This window comes from Cuculus canorus, chromosome 11 (genome assembly GCF_017976375.1).
Source record: "Cuculus canorus isolate bCucCan1 chromosome 11, bCucCan1.pri, whole genome shotgun sequence".
In the NCBI taxonomy this organism is placed as follows: domain Eukaryota; kingdom Metazoa; phylum Chordata; class Aves; order Cuculiformes; family Cuculidae; genus Cuculus; species Cuculus canorus.
Genome location: NC_071411.1, coordinates 10,293,195 through 10,315,436, shown reverse-complemented (window position 1 = coordinate 10,315,436; position 22,242 = coordinate 10,293,195). Strand labels below are relative to the sequence as shown.

At 45.7% G+C, this 22,242-nt stretch overlaps 1 protein-coding gene across 2 annotated transcripts in view; it reads left to right on the top strand.

Annotated features, from left to right (window-relative positions):
• Nucleotides 1-22,242, top strand: part of LMCD1 (LIM and cysteine rich domains 1) — a 30,428-nt gene that overhangs the window by 7,243 nt on the left and 943 nt on the right. The window contains exons 1-5 of one of the 2 annotated variants that reach the window (XM_054076851.1): nucleotides 65-87; nucleotides 9,787-9,872; nucleotides 11,830-12,085; nucleotides 17,488-17,826; nucleotides 21,812-22,027. In XM_054076851.1, coding sequence (XP_053932826.1) covers nucleotides 9,787-9,872; nucleotides 11,830-12,085; nucleotides 17,488-17,826; nucleotides 21,812-22,027 — 897 coding nt within the window. In that variant the 5' untranslated portion in view covers nucleotides 65-87. Of the gene's footprint in view, nucleotides 1-64; nucleotides 88-9,786; nucleotides 9,873-11,829; nucleotides 12,086-17,487; nucleotides 17,827-21,811; nucleotides 22,028-22,242 lie in introns of those variants that run through there. The other variant, XM_054076850.1, reaches the window with a different exon arrangement.

The window sequence follows — 22,242 nt, the reverse complement described above, 5'->3', positions numbered from 1 at the left end:
AAATTTATTCCACTTGCAGATACTGTCAAGGAGCCCCTTCTAAAGGACAGAAGTTTGTCCAGCACAGCCCTGATTTTCCCACTCAAGGTAAGCCCTTTTGCCTGGCCATGAGCTGGTCCAGCTCTTTTGGACAGTGTTCTTCTGTGCCAGTACTGGGAGTTGACTCCTGAGCACACCTGAAACAGGACCTCACCACACATCAGATACAGTCATCACCAGCAGAGAGAAAAATAGTATTATACCTAATGTGTGAATCTGTTGGATGAGGTCAGTGTGTTTCAGGAGTGGCAGTTCTGCTGCTGTGGCTCTTCTGCTCTGGTCTATCAGTGTCATTAGAGGAAACACTGGCAAAGTGGAAAGAAAAATCCATATCCCAGAAGCACCTCTACATCTATCAGAGTTGGGGTCTTCTGCTTTAGTTGTACGAAATGCTTTAGCTTTGACTCTCCCCTCGTTGTTGCGTGCAGACTCTAAGGTCATGTGTGTCTGGAGTGAGTGATACTACCACGGGCTGCGAGCAGATCTGGTGTGTTAGACCGATGTCATAGCTTGGCAAGCAAAAGCAGCAAACCTTCCCTAATGAATGGCAGAGTGGTGGAACTGGACAGGGCTCTTGCATAGGAGTCTAGTGGAATACCTGTCCCAGATGAGAGGATGAACCAAAACAGACCTGAGGAGACTGAGCTGGGACACCCTGTCCTCTAGCTGGGACATGAGTATTTCATATCATGCAGGGCTTGTTTGTTGGGCTCCTTCAGAGTCTCACTTAGTTTTTGTCTTGACTCATCTTAAATACACATTAAGTGGGGTAGCATCACTGTGCGCCCCCCAAGCAGAAGTCTGGGGTAGCATTGGCTCTGACATTGATACCTGCAGCAAGTGGAGGTCAAGTCCTCTGCTTCTCCAGTCCCTGCCAGCATATCATGTCAGATGAGCGTCTGCTTCTCTTGTGCTGGAGCAACACTCACCCCAGGCCATGGTCAGCACTAGATCCTACGGAACAACTCCCTGAAAGAGCTTTTTGGAACTTTTCAACTCTCCAGTGATGTCTTTTTGGGGGTAATTTTTCCTCAGAAGTTTGAGAGGCAGGTTTAATGAGAAGCAGGTGATCCCCTTCCTCAAAAAAACTTGATTTTCCAAGATGGGAAAACTATCTAGGAAAATGCTGAGTGAGACAGATTGCCCGTCCAAACTATGAATTAAGGTGCTTGAGGCCAAGCTCTCTAAAAGGAGTTTCTTCTACCCGGGAGCAGTTGATTTGGGCTCTTCTGCATGGTAAAAGAACCTTAACTCAGTATTTTAGGATTCAAAGTAGTTACTTCTTTAAAGGTCCAAACAAAGTTTTTTTTCCAGACATACAGCCATTTGAGGCCAAGTTTTTGGTATCTTTAATGCTTACCTGAAATTCTGAACCATCATTTAGGTTAAATCAAAAATTATATTTGATTTTTTGACATGTACTTCAATTGCACCTTATGAATGTGGAGCTTTAGCAGTGCTGAAATGCAGGTATGTGTTAGCTTGCTCGCCCTTGGACTGTTAGCAATAACTGCCTTTGCACTTAAATATATACAAAAAATAGTAAAATTACTAAAATCAAAGGTCCTCATTCAAGCAGTCACCTGTGAGATGAAATTTGTTAGACTGATGTGAGCCTTTTGCTAGCATAGAAACCACTGAAAGGAAAAAAAGTCTTGGTATTTTGACCAGATAACTGGAATCTTATTTATTCTAGTGCATCTAGAAGAAATTTTCAGCTTGAATTAGGAAATTAAAGTAGAATTGAAACTATTTGACATGGGTCTCTTGCTAGTCCAGAGTGAATGTTACCTATGCGTTGCCTTTACTATATATAATTATTTGAAACATTGATGCCTTATTTAAGACTCCTGATAGGGTAGAGAACACTATGGGCTCAAAAATGGGGTTGTTCTAGTTACTAGAAGATTTGGATAGGGGGAAGCAGAGGATGCATGGCTAGCACAGCAGTGTCCTGCCTTGCCTTAAGTTTAGGGCTGGGTCTCCATGATGGCTTTACTGCTGGTACCCTATGGATTTGCCGAGGTCACTGACCCAAGAGCTCTGAGAGAAGCTTTGGATGCAGCCAGAGCAGTACCACGTTCAGCCCAGTGCCTCCGTGGGAGGGTTCAGAAGTCCCTGGCTTTGGTGGAACACGCTGCTGGGTATCCCACCCCTCCTAGAGGAGAAGCAACTGTGTGTATGCCGAGAAAGAACAGTTCGATGCGACGCATGGTTGTGTAGAGTAAGACAAATATAACAAATTTACCCTGCTGGACTCACAATAGGAAGGAAAATGCAACCAAAGAGTCTTTTTATGTGTACAGAGTCTGGCTTTATTCCCACTTTTAACTAAAACAGCCCCTTGAATGTGTTAATATTTTGCTGTTGGGCTTGGCTGATTTTTCTCCCAGAGCCCGTGTAAATACTGCTGAGTTTTAACTGATGGTGGTGTACTTTTCCAGAGCTTGCTGTGATACAGATACCTCTCCTGTTAGATGTAAACACTTACACGCTCAAGTTATTGAAAAACCTTAAAGAAGTTTGAGTTAGCTCCCTATTATTATGCACACTCAGCTCTATGATAGTCAAATAATGACAAATTTAATTGCTATCCATCCATATCCCTAAACTCCTCAACAATTGCACTGAGCAAACTGGTCCCACCCATTGAATATCATATGACTTTTCCCTTTTCCTTTGTTCAAGGGACTTTCTCAGAGTTGTTAATCTCCAAAATTTGTTGCAGCTGGAGAAACCCCACCCAAAGTGTTCACGTGGTCCCTCAGCTTCACTTAAGCTTTCTTCTGCCCTGGCTATGATTTATCGGGGTAGGATATCAAATGCTGAGACTGCGTGAGGGTCTTCCAGAGGCTGCACAGAAGAGTTTGTATCGAAGTTGCTGTGGGTGCTGGAGGAGCAGTCTGCCCATGAGGAGAGGTGAAACGAGGACCTTGGCTCTAAGTGCTGTTGTGAACTTGTAGTAAGTTTTTGGAAACCAGCTTTTCCCCTTTCCTTCCTAAAAAGGAGGAGAAAACATACTTGAGGTAATTACGTGTCTCCATCGCCGCTTTTAGTCTCCAAATAGGGTGTTGTGCAATAAGTGCTTTCAGGATCCAGAAACCTCTGCAGAAGCAGGAGAGCCTGCTTCACCAGTCGCTTCTGGAGCTGTGGCTGTAGCAGCTTGACACAAATGCCCTCTCAGAGGCTGGAGGGCAGTGGGTGTCTCATGCAGCAGTAATGGAGAGCAATAATGCTCTCACAGTGTTACCCCTCAGCCTCTTGTGAACCTGCTGTGATGGTACTTATGTTTTCTGGTGGCATCAAGCACAGCAAGTTGGAGCAAGCTGAGTTGCTGTGCATAAAACTAATTCTCCAGAAGGGAATATGTTCTTGGAAGCATTATGGATCTTCAGCAGTCTTTGATTAATAACCATCTTCACCAAGTCTGACAAACCCCTGAACCCTGTTTCAGGCCTGAGTTCCTCTAAGGATGCAACTCTAAATTAATCTGCCAACTGGGCTTGTGACCATACAGGTCTACCCTGCCAGCAGTGGTGTGGTGGCCAGTGCTGCAGCTGACCAAAGGATGTCCTCTTCTGGCTGAAGCTGCCCTGTATTTCCATGTGTGTGCTGCTAATGGTGAAACAGTCCTGCTAGGAGATACCTTGGCCTTTCAGGGTATTTATTTCCCTTCTGCAGGACTATTATAAACTCTTTTTGTGATTGGATGAAGGTCCCTGTGGAGATGTAGGAAACAACAAACTAAAGGTCTTCCAAGGAGTATGGTCTAAGCATTGCTGATCAGATAAGGATCTCTTTCAGTTATCCTTTTTTCACAGTGACTGATTTAGCAGCTGGAGCTGCCTCCACTTTACTATTTCCACCTTGCTTGTCACTTAACTAAACCCATGTTGTGGTCTCATGACCTGTAGTGTGCTTCTGCTGGAGGTCAAAAACAATTTATCAAGTCTATCTTGACCCTGTGTCTTGTGCACAGCTGGAGAGAGAAGGCATAGGGAGCGTTCTAGTAGCAAAGGGAACGGAAGAAAAGTAAATATCACCAAAAAAACAAGTGACAGACTGCATTTCCCTGATGCAGCGTCAGCAAGTTCTTCAGTAAAGTTGGGTGCCTCTTGCAGGGGAAGGTGGGTGGGCAGAGGATGAGGCTGCGGGCAGTGAAACAGCCTCTCAGACACATGCTTGGCTGCATTAGATATCAGTCTGCTGTTACTGTTCAGTTCCCTTCATATATCGAACTCGGTAACATTCTTAAAGGAAAGCAGACTATTGTTGTGGGTACTTTTGGCACTCATTGGGTTGATCTGTGTTACAGATGTTCAGTGAGACTTCCCGACTCTGAAGAACCCAAGATAAACCAGCATCTCTGCAATAGCAGCTGTTAGCAGAGGTTGTTAGGAAGTTGGTTTTCCGTAACTAGTGACGTTGTAAGATCTGATTTTTATATTAGCATTAAATTTCTTCGAATACATAAAAACAAAGGGATCTCTCATGGAGGTCGTGCCCCAGGAGCAGGGTGCTGGAGCCACCCAGTATTTCTGTGGCTGTACAAAGCAGATATGTCAAATACATCCCTGGGCACTTTTTTCTTGCTGTACAGTACATCAGCCTGCTCATCACTGTCTGCAGGAGGATCCCAGCAGCCATCCTGCTACTGAGCCTTTTGGCAGTGAGCCGTTTATCGCTACAGCTTTAGACTGAGTACGTGAGGACCACAAAACAGTGACAGCTAATGGAGCTCTGTGTCCATATATGTCCAATTGTATATAAGGGGAAAGTACTTATGTAGCTGCAACTCTAGAAGGGAGTAGACATTTCTGAGAGCCTGTCCTTATGATAGCTGGTGTGTTTGAGCACTGACAGGATTGAGATCAGCCCATTTGTCTAGAAGTTTGGCTTGTTGCCTGTAGCATTAGCATGGTTGTTTCTAGAGGAGCCTCTGTGGGGAAACACTTACCTAAGTTTAGTCTGAATATGCTTGTTGTGGGTGTCCTAAATCTCTGGCACTGAACTGGTTGTGAGGAGAGTGGAAAGAAGCTTCTACTTCTTGGAAGGATTTTCAAGTCATGTGGATGTGGAAACAGCATTTTCTCCATGTGCCATCGAGGACAGTCCTCTCGCAACAAACTCAGTTATCAAATTAGCTTCAGTGGATGGTTTGGGAAAGGGTCATCGGCCAGGGTGCACTAGACTGGTTAGAGGGTGATGATAGACCAGAGAAACCTTCTGGAGTCTCAGCTGAGCTGTGAGTGGAGCAGACTGGTAAAGCTGGACCCAGACCTGCTCATAACTTCTAACTGGAAGTCTCTATCTTGCCAGACCTGCCTTGGAAGTTTCAATACTCCTTTGAAGGTGTTCCTTTCTTAAGGAGTCCTTAAACTCTAAGACAAGATGGAGCCTTGTTTGGGTTTGTGGGGTTTTTTTTTCTTGTCACTTGTCATTACAGGCTCTCCTATTTTCCAGCGACTGAGCAAACTTACCAGTGTCTCGGATAGCCCTGCCTTTGGCCAGTATTAGTGAACCATGGTATTACTGGCATATTCCTGAGATTGTTCAGAGATGTTTTTGTGGGTAGAATGGCCTCAATTTCCTCTCATTTCACTACCTAAGAATTTCCTCTGCGCTCTCCTTTTATAGCAAGAATGCTATAAGGCACAAAAAGCCAAAGCTGAAATCTTGAAATGCATTGTATATCTAGTTACGGTGAGCAGAATTTGCTTTTCCTCCAAGACGTTTGTTGACACAGGCCTTCTTAAAGGCACTACAAATGCTTCCAAACTCTTTATCTCAACCTTTAGTATCTCCTTGTTTAACAGTGTTACCAAACGGGCTTGGGTACAAGTGGAGTCTTAAGATAGTTGGTAAGCATTTGTTTCACATTATCTAACTGGATTTGGGTTTTTTTCAGTGTCTCGTGTCTCTTTAAAGAAATCTCCTTTTATGCATATTTGAGGAGACAGAGTGGAGCTGTGAGGAGAAGCTCCATATCTGGGCAGGAAGTCCTGCTGACCGGGCAGCCCGAAAAACAGGCCGTGGTGCCTGTTATGTTTGGCCCCTGCACAGCGATGGAAACGGGTGGCTCAAACCTCCCTCCACATCTAGGGGAGCAAGGGCTAATGCTGTCCTCCAAAAAGGCACGGCTGCTCTTTGAGTTGCCATGAGAGGATGCTGCCTGGAGTGCACTGAGCTTGCAGGGAAAGGCGATGCAGCAGTTGGTGGATAATTGTCCCATCCCTGTGTGGATGGGGCTCAGGTCCATTTGCCCAGGCTGCTCCTGTGGCCCTGGCAAGATCTGCCTGTGCCACAGGGATGTCCTGAGACCTCATGGGGTGCTGTGCTGGATCAGCAGGTGGAAAGGTGCAGCCTGCCTCACTTTGGCTGGTCTGTTAAGTCTTACAGGGATGGCCAGTGCTGCAGTGCCCCTTGGATCAGAAGCACTTGTTGGGCTTTGCCACCCAACTGTGAGCTAACAGTTCAGTCCTTGGTGGTGTGAGGCACCGCCTGTTTCATCCCAACTCTGCTAGCTATAAGGCTTCAGGATGCTTGCCCTGCCCTTTGCAATAGGCAGTCATGCCCAAGCCATTGTGTGGCAGTACTTGGAGTCAGGTGGGTGTCTAAAACAGATCCAGCAGCCTGGACACAGATCCTCCACTCAACTCGGGTGATGGGTAGTGCTAGCCTGCTCTGTGGAGCTGGTATGAAGGCATTCTGGAAAGTACTGATTCAGTAGATAACTTCCTTGGGGTACAGAATGAGTAAAGAGCAGTTAATTAAACTTGGACCTGGGACATGAAGCAGAAGTCATATTTGGACAAGTAGAACAAATTACCAGGTTGAATAAGTTTCCAAGGAAAGCCCTGTTAACACTGAACTAATAAAGTGAAATGCTGGGTATATGTATCATTGTGGGGGTCACAGGCTGGTGCCCACCCCCAAATGACTGAGTTCCTTTACTGACACTTAGACTCCTGGAAACAACAAGTTGTCTTATTGGGGAGTTCATGTGCTGGTTCTTGCTGCTGATGGTACTTTTCCCTTTGCTTTCTCCCTCATAATATAATGAAACTTCTCCCAATGAGTTTATTTAATCCAGATGTTTGTATTTTAAATAAACAACCATTCATAGTCCCTTGCCTGTACTCAGCTTCTGTCTGACTCGGTAAGATCAGTTAGTAAAAAAACCCACATCAGTTAGTAAATATCCAACACACAGTACCAGAACTGGCAAGACTGTAAATGGTCTATGCTAGTTCTTAAATGTCTTTATCTGTTCTGGAGAGCTGGCACATAGCTGAAGAATCAACTGTCCCATTTTTCCAGACATTAGATGCAAGGGCAAGTGTGTGTGTGCATGTTAAGACAATTTTTAAGATGTATTTTTATGAGTTCCCATGGTGAGAGGTTTTTTCACTGACTTCAAAATATCTGGAAAGACTGCTAGTGAAAAATGAGGTGAAAACTACCGTGAAAGCTGAGGCACAAATGAAATGGCAGTCCTTTGGGCAAAGTGAGCTGAAATGGGTCATTTCCTACCCTTTGGGCTGTGTTTCTCAAGGCTGAGCAGCTCCATATGGGGACTTAATGGTTCCGCACAAAAAGTGTGCAAAGGCTTGTAGTCTATCTTAAAAATGGCAAATGTGGATCCTGCTGTTTCTAGAACCATCTGGTCATAAAAGCTTCTGTCCTTATTAGCAGCACTAGGTTTTCCAAGTACATTTAAGTTTCTTTCCTAACTGAGAGCCATCAAATAACCTTTCCACCCGAAAGCTGCAGAATGGATTTGAACATTGGAAGAAACCTTGGGGTGCCCAGGTCTGTGCAGGAGCTTTGTGGAGCTCAGCACTGCTGGGCAGAGCTTAGAGCTGGTCACTTGTTATCCTGCTACCCGAAGTGTCCAGGCACCCCTTTAGGGCTCCTGGAGAGCATCCTCAAAGGGAAGATTCTAATTTAACCACTCACAGCACTGCAGGGCAAAAAAGGCTGAACATGTTTCCCCAAACCCATACTTTAAAGACACTTTAATTTCTGTCCTTTTACTGGTAATGATCCCTCCATTTTAAAAATAGGTTTTAGCAGGGATGGCCTCTACCCATCCGTGTCTTAAGCTGAGGAAGGATATGCCCTTGCTACATGGCTGGGAGGGCAGCAGGAGGGGGCTGGCAGAGCGAGCAGCATGTAGAGGACGAGAGCAGCGGGCTGCTCAGTGCAAGAGGAGGTCCCCATGGGTGAGAAAGACAAGGAACTGGGACAGGAGGAAGTTTAGCAATATTGATTTAAATAGTGTATGATCTTGTAGTGAAAGACTGTCATAACAGAAACACATGGACTAGGTTAAGATTGCATGGGCAGGCAACATCCTTCTTGAGCAACAGAAATCTTTGCAGCCATAAGTGTTGTTCTGATGGGTTCTAAATGTGTATGCACAGATGAGTAGTCAATGTCTAGAACACATTTGTATTGAGAGGGATTGAAGATCTACGAAAATTTGATGAATGGGTGCAAGCACAAAAAAGGGCATGGTAAGTGTTAAGCCTTAATGGAAATGCGGACTGCAAGGTCTGAAGCGGTCAGAAAATTGCAAGTGGCTTGACATTTTATAATGATTCTTGAGGAGTGAAAGTATTAGGTTTTTGTGGAGGTGGATGACCACCCTGTAGTTTAATCTCTGCCTGCACAGGGTCAGATCTGCTGAGATCAGGTGAAGCTCCTGTGGTGCTGTCATTGCTTCTGCTGATTGTGCATGTCCTGGGGATGGGACTGTCTTTGTTTTCCTTAAGTCAATTTTTCCAGGGAACAAATTTCTTTCATACAGGAGTTAGAGTTTCTGTAAAACAACGAGGCTGAGATAAATTCAGCATCCCCTGGTGTCACTTCTCCCTAGTGCTTCCTGCAGTGCTTCAGTTTTGTTTCCCGTCATACCTCCCTTTATTCTTCACATTCAAAACACCAACTTTGATAAATCCACGGCGTGCACACCAAAATAGGTCTGTTTTCAATGTTATTGGCTCCTGTTGTGGTTTTTTTTGCACTTGTTGACCTCCTGTTGGGAGGTTATTAGGACAGTGTGTTCAATGTTGAGCGCCCATGGATATAAATTACTTTCTTCTGTTTCCAGTAAGCAGCAGAAAACACCGCACAACCACAGCCCTTTCCCCTCCCTGGAGCTTTCACCACCATGTGTCGATTGACCATGGAAACTGCCCCTAAAGCCCAGCACCGGAGGTGTGGAAACAGGCCGCATTCCCAAAATACACTTGAGCCTCTGTAGAAAGACCAAAGAGGTCCAAGCTGCTGTAAAGCAAGTTTAGCATCAGATCCTGTCAATGCACCTCCATATCTCGCTGCATGAAACTTCTGACTTGCACAGATTCATATGCAATATGTAAGCTGAATCAAAATAACCTTTTAATGAGACCCAAGGCCTCTGTGAATATGATTAAGGTCACTGCCCAGTGTGCGGGCATGTTCACTGTTTGATGTGCCACCCTGCCAGGGTATTCTGGATGTGCCATCTTACTTCATTGTAAGGTGAAAACCTTCGTCTCAAGCATCCCTAAGTAGACCTGTAGCAGGTTCTGCATGAACAGTGGAGTCAAATGGCATTTGGGAGGTTTGAGGCTTCATAGGATGTAAGGCATGGCTGCAGGAATCAACGTCTGAAGGACAAAATGCAATATTAGTACACTGGTCGCAGATAACGTTTGAGGATAAAGCCTTTCCAACTCCAATGTCCTGTTCTTTTTCCAGATGTCGGTGAGCCAGCAGTCAGGAAGAGGTGTGCCTTGTTTATGCTGCAGAGGGAAATGCACGGGCTTTGAGCCACATTCTTGGAGGTAACGTCTTGGCCTTGATGGGCCCTGCCCCAACACTGTTCCTTTGGTATTGCTGATATTCAGACTCCAGTGACTGAGTGCAAAGAAGGAGTGCAGAGCGCTTGAGTGGTGTCAGGACGTGTAGAGAGGATACGCCATCTGGCTAGGACAACTGCTGAGCTGAAGATGCTCACCAGCTCTCCAGCTCCTTTTCTTCATGGGTCCTGCTCTTTATGTTCTGTGTTAAAATTTCATTCACAAGTGCTTAAACCAAGCTGAGGCTCTCATGCAGTGTTTTCTTTCTGCTTTTACTAACATTGACCGCTCCCTGGGAATTGAGACTATCTCTGCTAGTTTGGGTGCAGGTCTTAGCAGCAAGGTGTGACGTGGAAAGAGGAGCAAGCTGGTATGAGAGATGGCCAAGCCTGTGGAAGGGTCTCACCTGCCACAGCACCATCCCCTGTGTAGCTGGTGCTGTTTGGTAGTCTGTTGGGGGAATGGGGGCACAGTACCAAAGCTGCTGCACGCCATGCTCAGCATGAGCCACGCAATGCCCTGCACAGCATGTGTGCTGAAGCACAGATCCTTTGCCTGTGCGGATCCTCTCTGCATACTGCATGCTGGCATCTCAGCCCATCAGATTGTTTAGAAATTACTTGGTGAAAACAAACTTGTCCATGCTTGCTTTGGAGGCAGAAAAAAGCTGACTGCAAGGATAATCTAGCACTGGTAGGAGCTGTGCTGAGTGCCTGGCCGTCACCCTCATCCTTGAGAGCAAGCATGAATGCAGAGCTGGCAGGGTGAAAGGAAGCCCTGTTGGTGAGGGCTTGGTGTTGTGTCCCACTCAGTGGGACTCAGTATCGCAGTGGCTGTTCCTTCTGGCTGTCCTGAGCTGCCAGATGCCTGAAAATACTATTCTTGCTTCCAGAAACATCTTGGTGTTTGATACTTTATTTTCAGCTTTTCCTCTTAAACGCTAATTTAGGTAAACAGCCACTAATATCAGTAACTGGTGGGAGCAGACCAGAACTGTTTGGCTCAGGGCAGAGGCTGGGAGCTGCTGCACTGCTCTATCTGCTTGCAAACTAAAATGGGGGAAACAAAGGGGACTTTGTAATGAAAGGGAGCTACCCAGATGTCATTAATTGAAAAAGAATTAATGCCCTCTTGCAAAACACTAGAGTCCTTTCTGTGAGCCTGGAGACCTGTGGGCTGTGCAGCAGGGTCCTGTCGCAGCGGTGCAGAGCTTGCGGTCTGCAGGTGTGCTGTCTGTGCTGCTGAAGTGCTTCATTAGGTTTCACAGTGGTGGCGTGCGAGTGTGTCTTGCAGCCTTCAGTTCCCAATTTCAATACTTCAGCTGCCTAGAAGTCCAAATTTTAAAGCACTCATTTGGTTGAATCACTATTTTTCTTTCTTTTAAAAATGTCTCAGAGGCTTGTTTGAATCAGACTTCTTCCAGGATCCTGCTGAAATACTTGGGGTTGCATCAGAGTTAGTTTATTCCTCTGCTACTAGCATTTGATGGATAAGCTGTCCAGCAGAGAGTGGCCTTACAGACTTATCTTCCTGACTCACAACTATTAATTAAAATTATGGATACTTAAGTATTATTCCTCTTTTAGTAGTCACTTTTTTAATGGCATGTAAAGCTTTGTGAAAGGCGAGGCTAGCACTTGGTGGGAGATTTAGTGATGCTTGAAAGGATTTTGAAGCAGCTCCCTGTAGTGGGTGGGAGGCAGCAGCCTGCTGCTGCTTTTGCTCGGGGACAGGACTTGGGGGTCCATCTATGCTGCTCCATCTATGCTGAATTCTGCTGAATTCTCACATGTAACTAAGGCCACAGGAGCCTTATGCTGTGACCCTGTCTGGATTTAACCTTTGAAAGAGGCTGATGTTCAGTGGCTTCAGCCATCATATGATCATGTGCCTCCAATGGCACAGCTCTCATTGAAAGGATGATCTCGCTTGTCACCCACAGGAAAATCTGCAGGTCGTGTAAATGCAGCCAGGAGGATCATAACCTGAGCTCGGATGTGGAAGATGATCGGAAAATTGGGCGCTTGCTGTCAGACTCCAAATATGCTACACTGACTGCCCGAGTGAAAGGAGGTGATGGTGTTCGCATTTACAAAAGGAACCGCATGATCATCACCAACCCCATTGTCTCTCGGAAAGATCCCACCTTTGACACCATTACATATGAGTGGGCTCCACCGGGGCTCACCCAGAAGCTGGTAAGACAATCCACAGTGTGTTTGGCTGGTAGTTCTCACTTGCTGGAGAACATAACTCAGTTCAAATGAAGTTATCAGGGAAAAGTAGTAAAATGTATGGTTTGCCTCACCAAAAATACAGAGCAAAAACATAACACTTGGTATTTTGGAAAACTGCATGAATAAACAGAGTAGGTAGGAGAGGGGAATGGATTGCCATTGGGTTTTTATAGGTTTGCTTACATTTCTAGGAGAAGTCTTAATGGGTTTTACAACTCGAAAGCTTGCTGCTTTGGTAAAGTTGAGGTCCAGTAAAAACATTGCTGGAGAAGAGATCCCATCTCCACTGTCCTACCAGTTGTATGTCAGCTGTGCAGCCCACGCAGGCATTTGCATGCTTCAAAACCCCAGGCTAGAAGTGATTCCTCTAGCCCTTCCCTGAGGTGGGATTTGATCCTCTCCCTAAACACCGCCAGGGGAACACTAAGGAGGGAGCAGTCTGTGCAAGCCATGGGACACTGGTAAGGACAACAGCTCAACTCCAGTGACCCATCTCTGTGCTTTTTAAAGCGACGAGAGTCTGGAGCAGGTTTGTGGGAGAAGCAGTGGAGACATGCTATTTGTTGCCCAGGGCTTTGACATCCCTGTTGGAGAGAGGGGTCCTGCCTTGCTTGTTGAATCTGATCTCTTCCAAATGTGGATGTGAGCCCGTTCCAAAACCACCTCATGCAGGTGGACAGAGCTGGCTGGGACACTTCCAGTAGTCCAGAGGTTTTTTTTCAGAAAACACTTCAGCTAATTCTACTTCAGCCTGTCTCAAAAGCAGAGAAATTTAAGTCAATGTAGAAAATAGTAATGCTGCATCTAAGTCTAGTGCTGTTTTTCAATCATTCTGTTATGGAAATGGTCTTTAAGGGTAACAGCAAAATAACTGCTGTCTTTAATAGAGTAATTATTTTCCATGCTTGCTGAGGTAGTCACTAAAATTTTGCACTTAAAATAGGTCTGGCATCTCAAGCTTATTAACCAGGGGTGCAAGTAGTGCTCGCTTGTGCCTCTGAAAAATCACAGAATGGCCCTAAACCTCTATCTTGTTTCTTCTAAAATGCTGCATCACCTCAGCACCAGACTAGTGTCGGTATGTATACTGAAAGAGCCAAAACGGCATGCTGACAGTACTTACTTTAAAGCTTACGTTTTTGTAATACTATTTTCTTTAATTTTGGCTCAGATTTGCTGGAAAAGCAGAGGAGGAGGAAATGAGGTTTAAATTCTATTTGTGGTGGGCAGTTGGCCGGTGGTTCTCTCCATCACCTGCTGGAAAACATCATAACATCCTTACCAGGATGACCCAGGTCAACCAAGTGGTCTTCTGCTCAGAGCCCCTGCACCCAGGGGCTCTCCAACCACCTCTTCCAGAGCACAGCAGCAGTGTGTCCCTGTCCCCAGCAGATTTGTGGAGCTTGTTTCCCCAGGGAACAAAAGTAGGGAAGCTCCTCATGCCAAGGTGTGCTGGCCTGGAGAAAAGCTAAGCTGAGCTCTGTGGCCGAGAGTATCCTCCCTGCAGCTCCTGCCTGTGTGGGCATGAACTCTGCCCATCGCTGCTGCCTGAGGAGCCTTTCCCAGACTCAGCACTGGAGCTGGGATTCTTTCTTCCTTACAGCTAAACATAGTTTAGTTCAAATTTGAGGGAAAAAAAAAAAAGAGTTTAGGTTTTGTTAAGAGAACTCAGGGTAAAAAGGAGGATGGGGAGCATCATCCCATGCTGAGGTCTGGATTGAAAAAAAAACAAAAAAGGCCCGGCCCCTTCTTCCCTCCTGTGCCTGGTTTCCATCTGGGCAAGCAATATTGCCATGTGGGAAGGAATGGAAGTGTTTTTTGGCACGTGGAAGTGTTAGCCAGCAAAGTATTTCTTGAGGGAAAGCATTTATCTGGCTTTTAACTGTGTTGTGGTACTAAAAACATTACATATTACACTGTCATTAGTGGACAGCTTTGCTCTTCAAAATTAGACAAATAGTTTAAAGCTGCTGAAAATTGCAACCAGATTTTTTTTTTTTAAAGCAGAATTGGGGAAACAAATGTGAAATTGCAGCTCTGGGCCCAAGAGGCTGGCTGATTATTTCTTCTGAAAGCTCAACTGCCATCACCCTCTTGGAAAGATTGACCTAGGGTGGCATGCATTGCATACTGGGAATGCAGTTGGAGCCTATGATGCCAACTGGAGCAGACCATTGTGCTTTAATGAGGCACTGAGGTGCCCATGCATCTGACTGCCCAGCTGTTTAATCCTAGTGCTGCTTCTTGCAGCCTCCTCTTCCTTTTCTTTGGTAGAAGCTGACCCAGCAGGAATATTTGTTTAACCACTGTTTGCCTTCCACAGGTCCCAGGGGTAATCGAGGAGCTTGTGAGGGATGGGGAGAACAATGATGGCACTCTTCCCACCCAGACTGATTCATTAAGCGCACTGCCTAGCCTGGGATTTATCAGAAATGTGGGTTTCACTGCTCCCTTAGCTGGCTGCAGCACAGCACTGCTGGTACCTTGGGGCGTGGTTGGCTCCTCGCTGCGAAGGATGCCCAAATTCTGCAGCTCCCGGGCTGCTTTCTTCTTCTATCTGCCTGAACCCCCAACTCTACCGCCTTGCTATTGTGTTTGGGGTGATCCTGAACACAGCCTTGTGCAGTGGGGCCACTGGGGAGTCCAGCAGCTCCATCACCCACTGCAGGAAACTGTCCCTGCCGTGCTGGTGAGGGGGGAGCTCAGCAGATGTGCTCTCCATGAAAGCTTTGGAACTCTTCACAGTGCCTGAGCAGGCTGGAAGGTATCTTGGTTCAAGTGGACAATGTATAGGAGCTTTGAAGACAACCTTGCTAAATGTTTGCTTGAAGATCAACTTGACAAACTTTTAGGAGAAACCCTGGATGTCAGCCATTCTCCGGACAGTTCAAAAGAGATTTGTGCCAAAAAGCTGTTACTGCGTAACTGACTCCAGTGATTTCCGTCTGAAGGCAGGCTGGAAACTGGATTGTTTTTAATACTGTCCTGAAGTGGATGGTCCAATAATAGGAGGAAGTTCAGGGAGTGTTTTCATTAAGCTGTGCCTGGAGAAGTTATGAAGTAGATATTCAGGGTTCTTGAGGAAAAGGGCAGATAATAAAGTATTTCCATAATCCAGGACTTCACCATGGAAGCCTAAAATGCTCTTCCTCAAAATTATCTGTGCTAGGGCAACATAGTAAAACATTTGACTGTAATAGCGCATGGTAGCAGCAGAAGAAACAACTTTCTATCCTCATTTCAGTTTTTGGTGTGGGGTTGAATTTTTTTCCCTGATCTATTCTCTAGGCACATTTTGACATATACAATTATCACTTGAAACGTTCCCTTGATGAGGGAGTGAAATCTACCATGTGTCTGTGCAGATATTGAGAACTGCCACTGAGCAGTCCAACTGTACTTTTAAGAAAGGCTCAAGACTGTGCTTTTCTCTCTCACTTTCAGCACAGACATTTTGTATTGGCAATGGAAAGTCTGGCGCTAGAGTGCTTCAGATGCGTGTGCTGGCGCAGCGCTGTTCTCGTAGCTCTGGTATAAGTGTTCATTAGTCTTGGCATGTTTGTAGTGGATTAAGAATTTCTTCCATTAAGATCCTACCATGTTATAATACTGCTCTGCTGGTGCTCTTGCTGCTGCTGAACCAAACCAGCACAAACTTCGTAGCACGTGTTGGCCTAATGTTCATGGTTGTACAGCATCAAGGCTTTAGTTGCTTTTTTTTCCCAGTTGTCAGATACCATCGGCGGTATCCTTATGTTGTGGGGCAGTGCTTGCACAAGGCCTGGGAGGAGCTGTCAGGGAATTCCTGTCTTGCTTCTGTAATTCCTATTAGGATTTCTCACTTTTGTGAAAGCCATCTGTGCACCAGATCACTTCTGCAGCATCCTGTAATAGCTCTGTAACCAGCAATTCCCAAGCAGCACCTTCTCCCATGGGGCCACAGCCCTCCCCCATTAAACTTCTGGATATCAATCCTGCCTTTGCACAGCGGCACATTATACTGAGTGTTAATGTCTAATATAACGTGCAGTAATGTTAATGTGCACGTCGAGAAACTGGGAAGAAACTCTGCCTCCCTTAAATCATTTATCTATTGCTGTTGTGAATTTTCAGACGGGAATCTTGCCCTGCAATGCTGCTGTCTGGCTGAAAGTAGGTGAGGCAGAAGCTAACTTTGAAGTTTTTACAGACCTGATGAGTTGTTCAGTGTTGCACAAATGTTTCTGTGTTTCAAAGGCCATGCTGAACCAGACTATGTACAGTAAACAGTTAATTGCTCCTCTATGTTTTTAAAATTCAGTTTTCAAATGCTGACCAAGTAAGAAACAAATCTAATGCAGCTGGATGCTGGTCTTTAAAATGGAATGGCAGAGAGCCAACTGGCTGCCCCTTAGCTCTTCACACCACAATAGGAAAAATGCCTTGAGTGGGAAACTCCCTTCCGCTTAGCAGCCGGCCAGAAGTTAACTGTACAGGTCCCACCGTCCTGCAAACACTAATTCGGTGTGGGGTGGATGTCTTGCAAGATCAGTTTACTCTGCTTTTAAGATAACGGCAAATGGCCGGTTGGGTAGGAGGCTTAAATTTGAGTAGTTTCTTGGCATTTACTTCTCATGTTGTAGGGCATCAGTGGCCGAAAACCTTCCCTTCAATGCAAAATCAACTGTTGCTTAGAGTTGGTGGTTGTCAGTGTTGTGTACAGACTCAACTGCTATCTTACTAGCTTTTCTTGTATTAAGATTTTTATTTAATTGATAGAAGATTATTTTACTGAAAATTATGCTGCATGCAGCCTGTGAGGTCTATGGAGTGGTCTCGGCACAGCCACCTTCTTGCTCTCTGGTGCTCTGCCTGTCCTGGCATGAGGCAGTGAGAAGGTGGCTGGTCTCAGGTTTTTATATTTATTGGTTTCTGGTCTTTTCAGCAGCTTCATCAAATTACTTGGAACAGTGGTGTGCTAGTGCCAGCAAGTGAGATTGTGTTGGGATCTGGGCACAAACTAGTAAAGCAGGTCTGTGCTGCTTTGCTTTCCTGGGGAATCTGTTCAGGGTTTTGGGGGTTTGTTTGGTTTTTGTTCTTTTTTTTTTTTTTAAGAAAAAAAGAAAAACAGCCACCACTCAACCAATTTTCTAAGGATGAAATGATTAACCATAGCCTGGCTCCTGCTTGCATCTGAGTAAGTTCAGCCTTTTGTTTCTGAAATGTATGTTGAATAAGAAAGGGAGAAAAGAGGAGAAGGGGCATATTTTTCTGCCACTGCTCCATAATGCAAGCAGAGCATCTATTTGCAGAAGTGCAAAGAAAGCTTATGCTTCCTTACTGAAGGTAGCTCAGAATAACTGTCAACATTTTCTCCATCCCAGGCCATGCAGTACATGGAGCTGATCCCAAAGGAAATGCAGCCAGTGGCAGGGACGGAAGGGGCATACTATCGCCGGCGGCAGCTGATGAGACAACTCCCATTGTATGACCAGGACCCGTCCCAGTGCTGCAGCCTCACGGAAGGCGAGCTGAAACTCATGGAAGACTTTGTGAAGAAGTACAAAGCTGATGCCCTGGGTGTTGGGGAGGTGGCACTGCCAGGCCAGGGTGGTGGCGGTGGGAAGGAGGAGGGGAAGCCTCAGGACAAGAGCATTGCTGCCAGCAAACCACCTGAGTCCACCAATGGAGCCCTGGAGCACACGCCTGCAGGAGGGCACTACGTAAGTGTTGTGCTGTGTGGCAGCAAGGTGGCTCTGCTCCGAGTTTGGAGAGCTTACACGGAACAGATTCAGTCTCAACTAGAGGGGGGCAAAAGATCGCACCAGCCATGGTTATCTGTTCATTTTTCACGATGCTGCTCCGGTGGGCTTCTCCCAGTCTGCTGCAGTACTTTTTCAAAATACTGGAGCAGCACTCTGATGCTCAGATGTCACTGTGTACAGCACTGTAACAGACCCTGGTTGGACCCCTTGGGTGCTGCTACCAGCCTTCTGAGTACAGGTATTCATCTAGCGGCAGTAAGGAGGGGTGGGTTGTCTCTTCTTTACCACTGCCCTTCTTCCTTAGCACAACCTATGCTGAACTACCAAGGTAAGTAAAGTTTCTATTAGCTGTAGGAGCCAGTGATTTTTACTGGATTCTTGGGAGCTGTAAAAGTTTGGGCATGGCATGTCCGTGGACGATTGTGCATCAGTCAGGTACTCAAGATCAGAAGCTTCATTAATGCAAGCTAGTGAGCATTTTTACCTAAGCTTCCAGACCAGTGCAAGTAGGAAGACAAGTGACAGGAGGTGGTGGTTCAGTCTAATTAATGCAAAGCTATGAACATGGAGATAGTGCTCCCAGGGCAGTAATCACTCTGGGGGACATTGAACAGACTGTGCAAGTCTCTGGGCATAAAAATACATTTCCACAGGGAAATGATTGAGATTCCCTAGCACCCTTTTAGATTTATATTCTCCCAATGCTATCTGGAGTGGCTGTGTGGTTGCTGAACAAATGCTTATTGTAAAATAAGGTGAGTTAAAATACTCTGTACTGACCCTTGTGAGGGTGACTTGCAGCAGAGGATATAAAGCTGGGAAAAAACTGTTTGAGTGTTTTTAAAGCAAGATTTTTTTAGTCATTACTGCTCTGAGATTGTAATGTCTTAATAGCAGTGTTCTTTTTCATTCCATATTGGGTAAAGCCTCCCCTCTATTATGGTCTTTTCTATTAACGTGCATCTGACTTTGAGAGTCCAGTGACGTGGTAAAAGTTTTTCACTATTGCAACAAAATACTGAATTGTACAAAGAATTTTAATCTAAAAAAATAGCCAGAAAAGGAAGTTTTCCATTAAACTCATTAATAAAAGTCATCATAGCACTGAGAGTTTATTTAGACTGCAAGATTGTCCTTCCAAGTAGATACATAACTGTGATGTTGTTATTCTGTGTAGCTTAATGCATCATTTTTCTAGCGGCACTAGCTGGAAAATAGAACCACTTCTAAAGCAGTTGCAGGAGATCCAGTTTGACCAGCACACTGCAGCTCAGCTCACAGCAGGCTGTGAAGCACTGTGGTTTCTTGCCATACTAAAGACAGACCTACTGTTTCCCCCTCTAACAAAGCACCACCAATTTTAGTTTGTCTCCTGTGTGGGAATTAATGCAGCTGACCTGATAGGAATGAATTATATCCCAAGATCTGAAATGTGCTAAACTTCCTGAACTCCCATAAGATCTAAAGGCTTTCATAAACCTGCACTGGAAGAAAACTTCTATAGAAAAATGAGATATAGTACTTTACTTTGCAATGTGGGAGGGTGAAAGTAGATCTAAGCAAAATGAGGTATATGAAGACTGAGAATGGATGTAAAGGGACTGAGAAATGAAGAGCATGAAGCCAATGTCACTATAGATTTATGGAGGTTGTATGCATTGGGAGGGGGGAACTAGCAAAAAAACTGATACCCTTGCTCTAGAAAAGCACCAGAAAGCACCAAAACTGCACCAAGAAACAAGTTGAAATTATTTCCCTTGCTAAGGTGGTTAAACTTCTTATTGCACACTTGGGCCAGCTGTGTTGAAACTGGTGTGTGAAGGAAAACATACAGGGCCAATGTAAATCACTGTAAGAGAAGCATCTGAGCTCAAACAGCTTTTTGAACTCATCTCTACTGCAGAGAGGGGCCCCATCACTGTAATATGTCTGTCCTAGGAGCTGAATGTTCCCCACTGAGCATAAGATCATCTTTAACCCTCCCAGAACTGAAAAGCCGCCTGGTGTTATAAGCCACTGTTGGCATCAAATCAAGTCATGAAGCAATTGATCAAAATCAGCCATTGTCCTAAAAAGCTCGAGGCCAGCGATTTAGTGAGTGCTCAGGGTAAGACTCGTGGTGACTGGGGAGCTCCTTCTGTGCAAGCCGTTATTGCAAAATAGCAGCCAGGGGAGAGTGCAAGTATGAAAAAGCTTTGGAGACAGGGATGCTTTCTTGGCCAGCACCTCTGGTAACTCTGCTAATAAAGTCTTTACTCTCTCCCTACACGATGGAGACGTAAAATGAGTAAGAAGCTATAATCCCGTCTTAAATTTGAAGAGCTGCTTTTTATTTAGTGAGTAAATGGTGAGGGGATGGAAGTTACATGATACTTGGGAAAAGCCCTGTGTATAATTGCCATAGAAAGAAACAGCAAAATAAGTTGGGATTTTTTTAACAGTTCTTATTGGCAAGAAATTTAAGCTTAGAGTTGGAAAGCTGCTCCTGTTTGTTCTTGCTGTTAGATCTTGCAAGATAAGCAGGGCTGGGATGGATGGGTCTGGCAGTTTCTCCAGGGGTGGAAGTATGGAGGCAGCTGCAGTGTTGAGCCCTGAGTCACCCAAATCTGGTGCCTTGGGGGAGGTATCAGGGTCATAGGGGAGGAAAAGCAGCCTCAGTCCCCTGTAGTCAATGCAGAATTCATTGATGCCTGTGTGCCTTCACCAACTACAGCAGCTTCACTGAGTGCCAGGTGGGAAATTCCTGACTCCCCCAACCCTGTGCCTCTGGGAGCGTGCTGGAGCTTGGAGCACTGTGCAAATGCTCTGGTTGGGCACAGCAGCTTAAACTGCAATGCATGCAGCACAGAAGCTGGTTCACACTGTGTCTTGGTTTTGTAAAAGCCCTAGCCTGCCTGCTGCAGGGATAGTTAGAAGTCTGGCCTTGCAGCCAAGGGCTCTGCTGGAAGAGATTCTAGCTGCTACTTAAGAGCATTTATTTTGGGTAGTGACAAAGCACAGACTTAGCAGCAATTACCTTGGCAAGTTCCTAATCTGTGCAAAATAACATCTTTGGTGTGCTGCACTTCTGCACAATAGGATGTCTTGGCTCTTTCTTGGAGTGCTATTTGATTTTACTGAAGGTCGGGTTTAGCTTGGGGGCATCCCAAAGGCCAGACACTTAGCTGATGGTGGGTAGTGCCATTCTTACCTGTCTGAGGATCTGACTGGGAGAAAATAGACACTGTTCCAGATGAGGGCTGTTAAATATATATTTATGCTGACTTTTGATTATATTATGACTTGACACTGTCCATCTGTAGCACTGGTGGCAATGTTTGCACAGGATTTGGAATGACAGACTTGGAGATGTAGCTCTGTTCATAACTGCCCTGTGATGCTCTCCGAGTTGCCTGAATCCTAGTGCACAATTGAGATATTTTTCCCAGTACTCTTGAGCTGCAACTGTTGCTTTCTCTTCAGTTTAGTTTTTCTTGCTTTCCCACCTTCACTGCTCTGATTCTATACCCTCGCTTCAGACTTCTGTGTTTGCTGTCCCTTCCAAGCTCATACAGCTTTAAAATCTGGCTTTGGTGTTCTCAAGTTTCTCTTCTCAGAACAAGAGCTCAAAAAAAAACAAGTCAAGCCATACAGCTTAGCAGTCCTGCTATTAAATGTTTTATTTCCACTGCCCTCCTTGGTGCTCTGGGTTGAGCAGGAACACAATAGGTCCTTCAGGCTATTTAGAAGTGGGAAGCATTAAGGATATGCTCGGAGATTGTGTGTTGTTCTGTTTTGCTGACTGTGCTTCTTACCAGCTATGCAGTTAAGAATGATGCATTGAAAAGACACTGTGAATCAGTATGTCTGAGGAGCAAATATCTGGCCTGTACACTGAACATTACTTTGTTGCTGCCTGATTCCTGCCCAGCTCTGCGCTCACTCCATCACATCTCTGTTGCAGCGCTGCGAGACTTGCAAGCAGACGGTGCCCGGGGACTGCCCGGTGGTGTACGCCGACAGGGCGGGTTACTCCCGGCAGTGGCACCCAGCGTGCTTCGTGTGCTGCCAGTGCTCTGAGCCCCTCGTTGACCTCATCTACTTCTGGAAGAGTGGGGCTGCCTGGTGTGGGCGCCACTACTGCGAGAGCCTCCGGCCACGCTGCGCTGGCTGCGATGAGGTGAGGACCAGCCAGCTTCCCTCTGCCCAATGCTCCCTGCCTGCTCGGGGGGACTGGCATGGCATCATTCAAGGCTTCTCAGGCACACATCTTAACTTGCTCACCTACCCACACTTTCCAGGATGCCCCCTGGGAGAGGCATCCTTCTGGTGTGGGGCACCAGGGCTGCACCTGCTCTGGGTAGCTGGTGATGCCTAAAGAAAATGGGGTGAAGA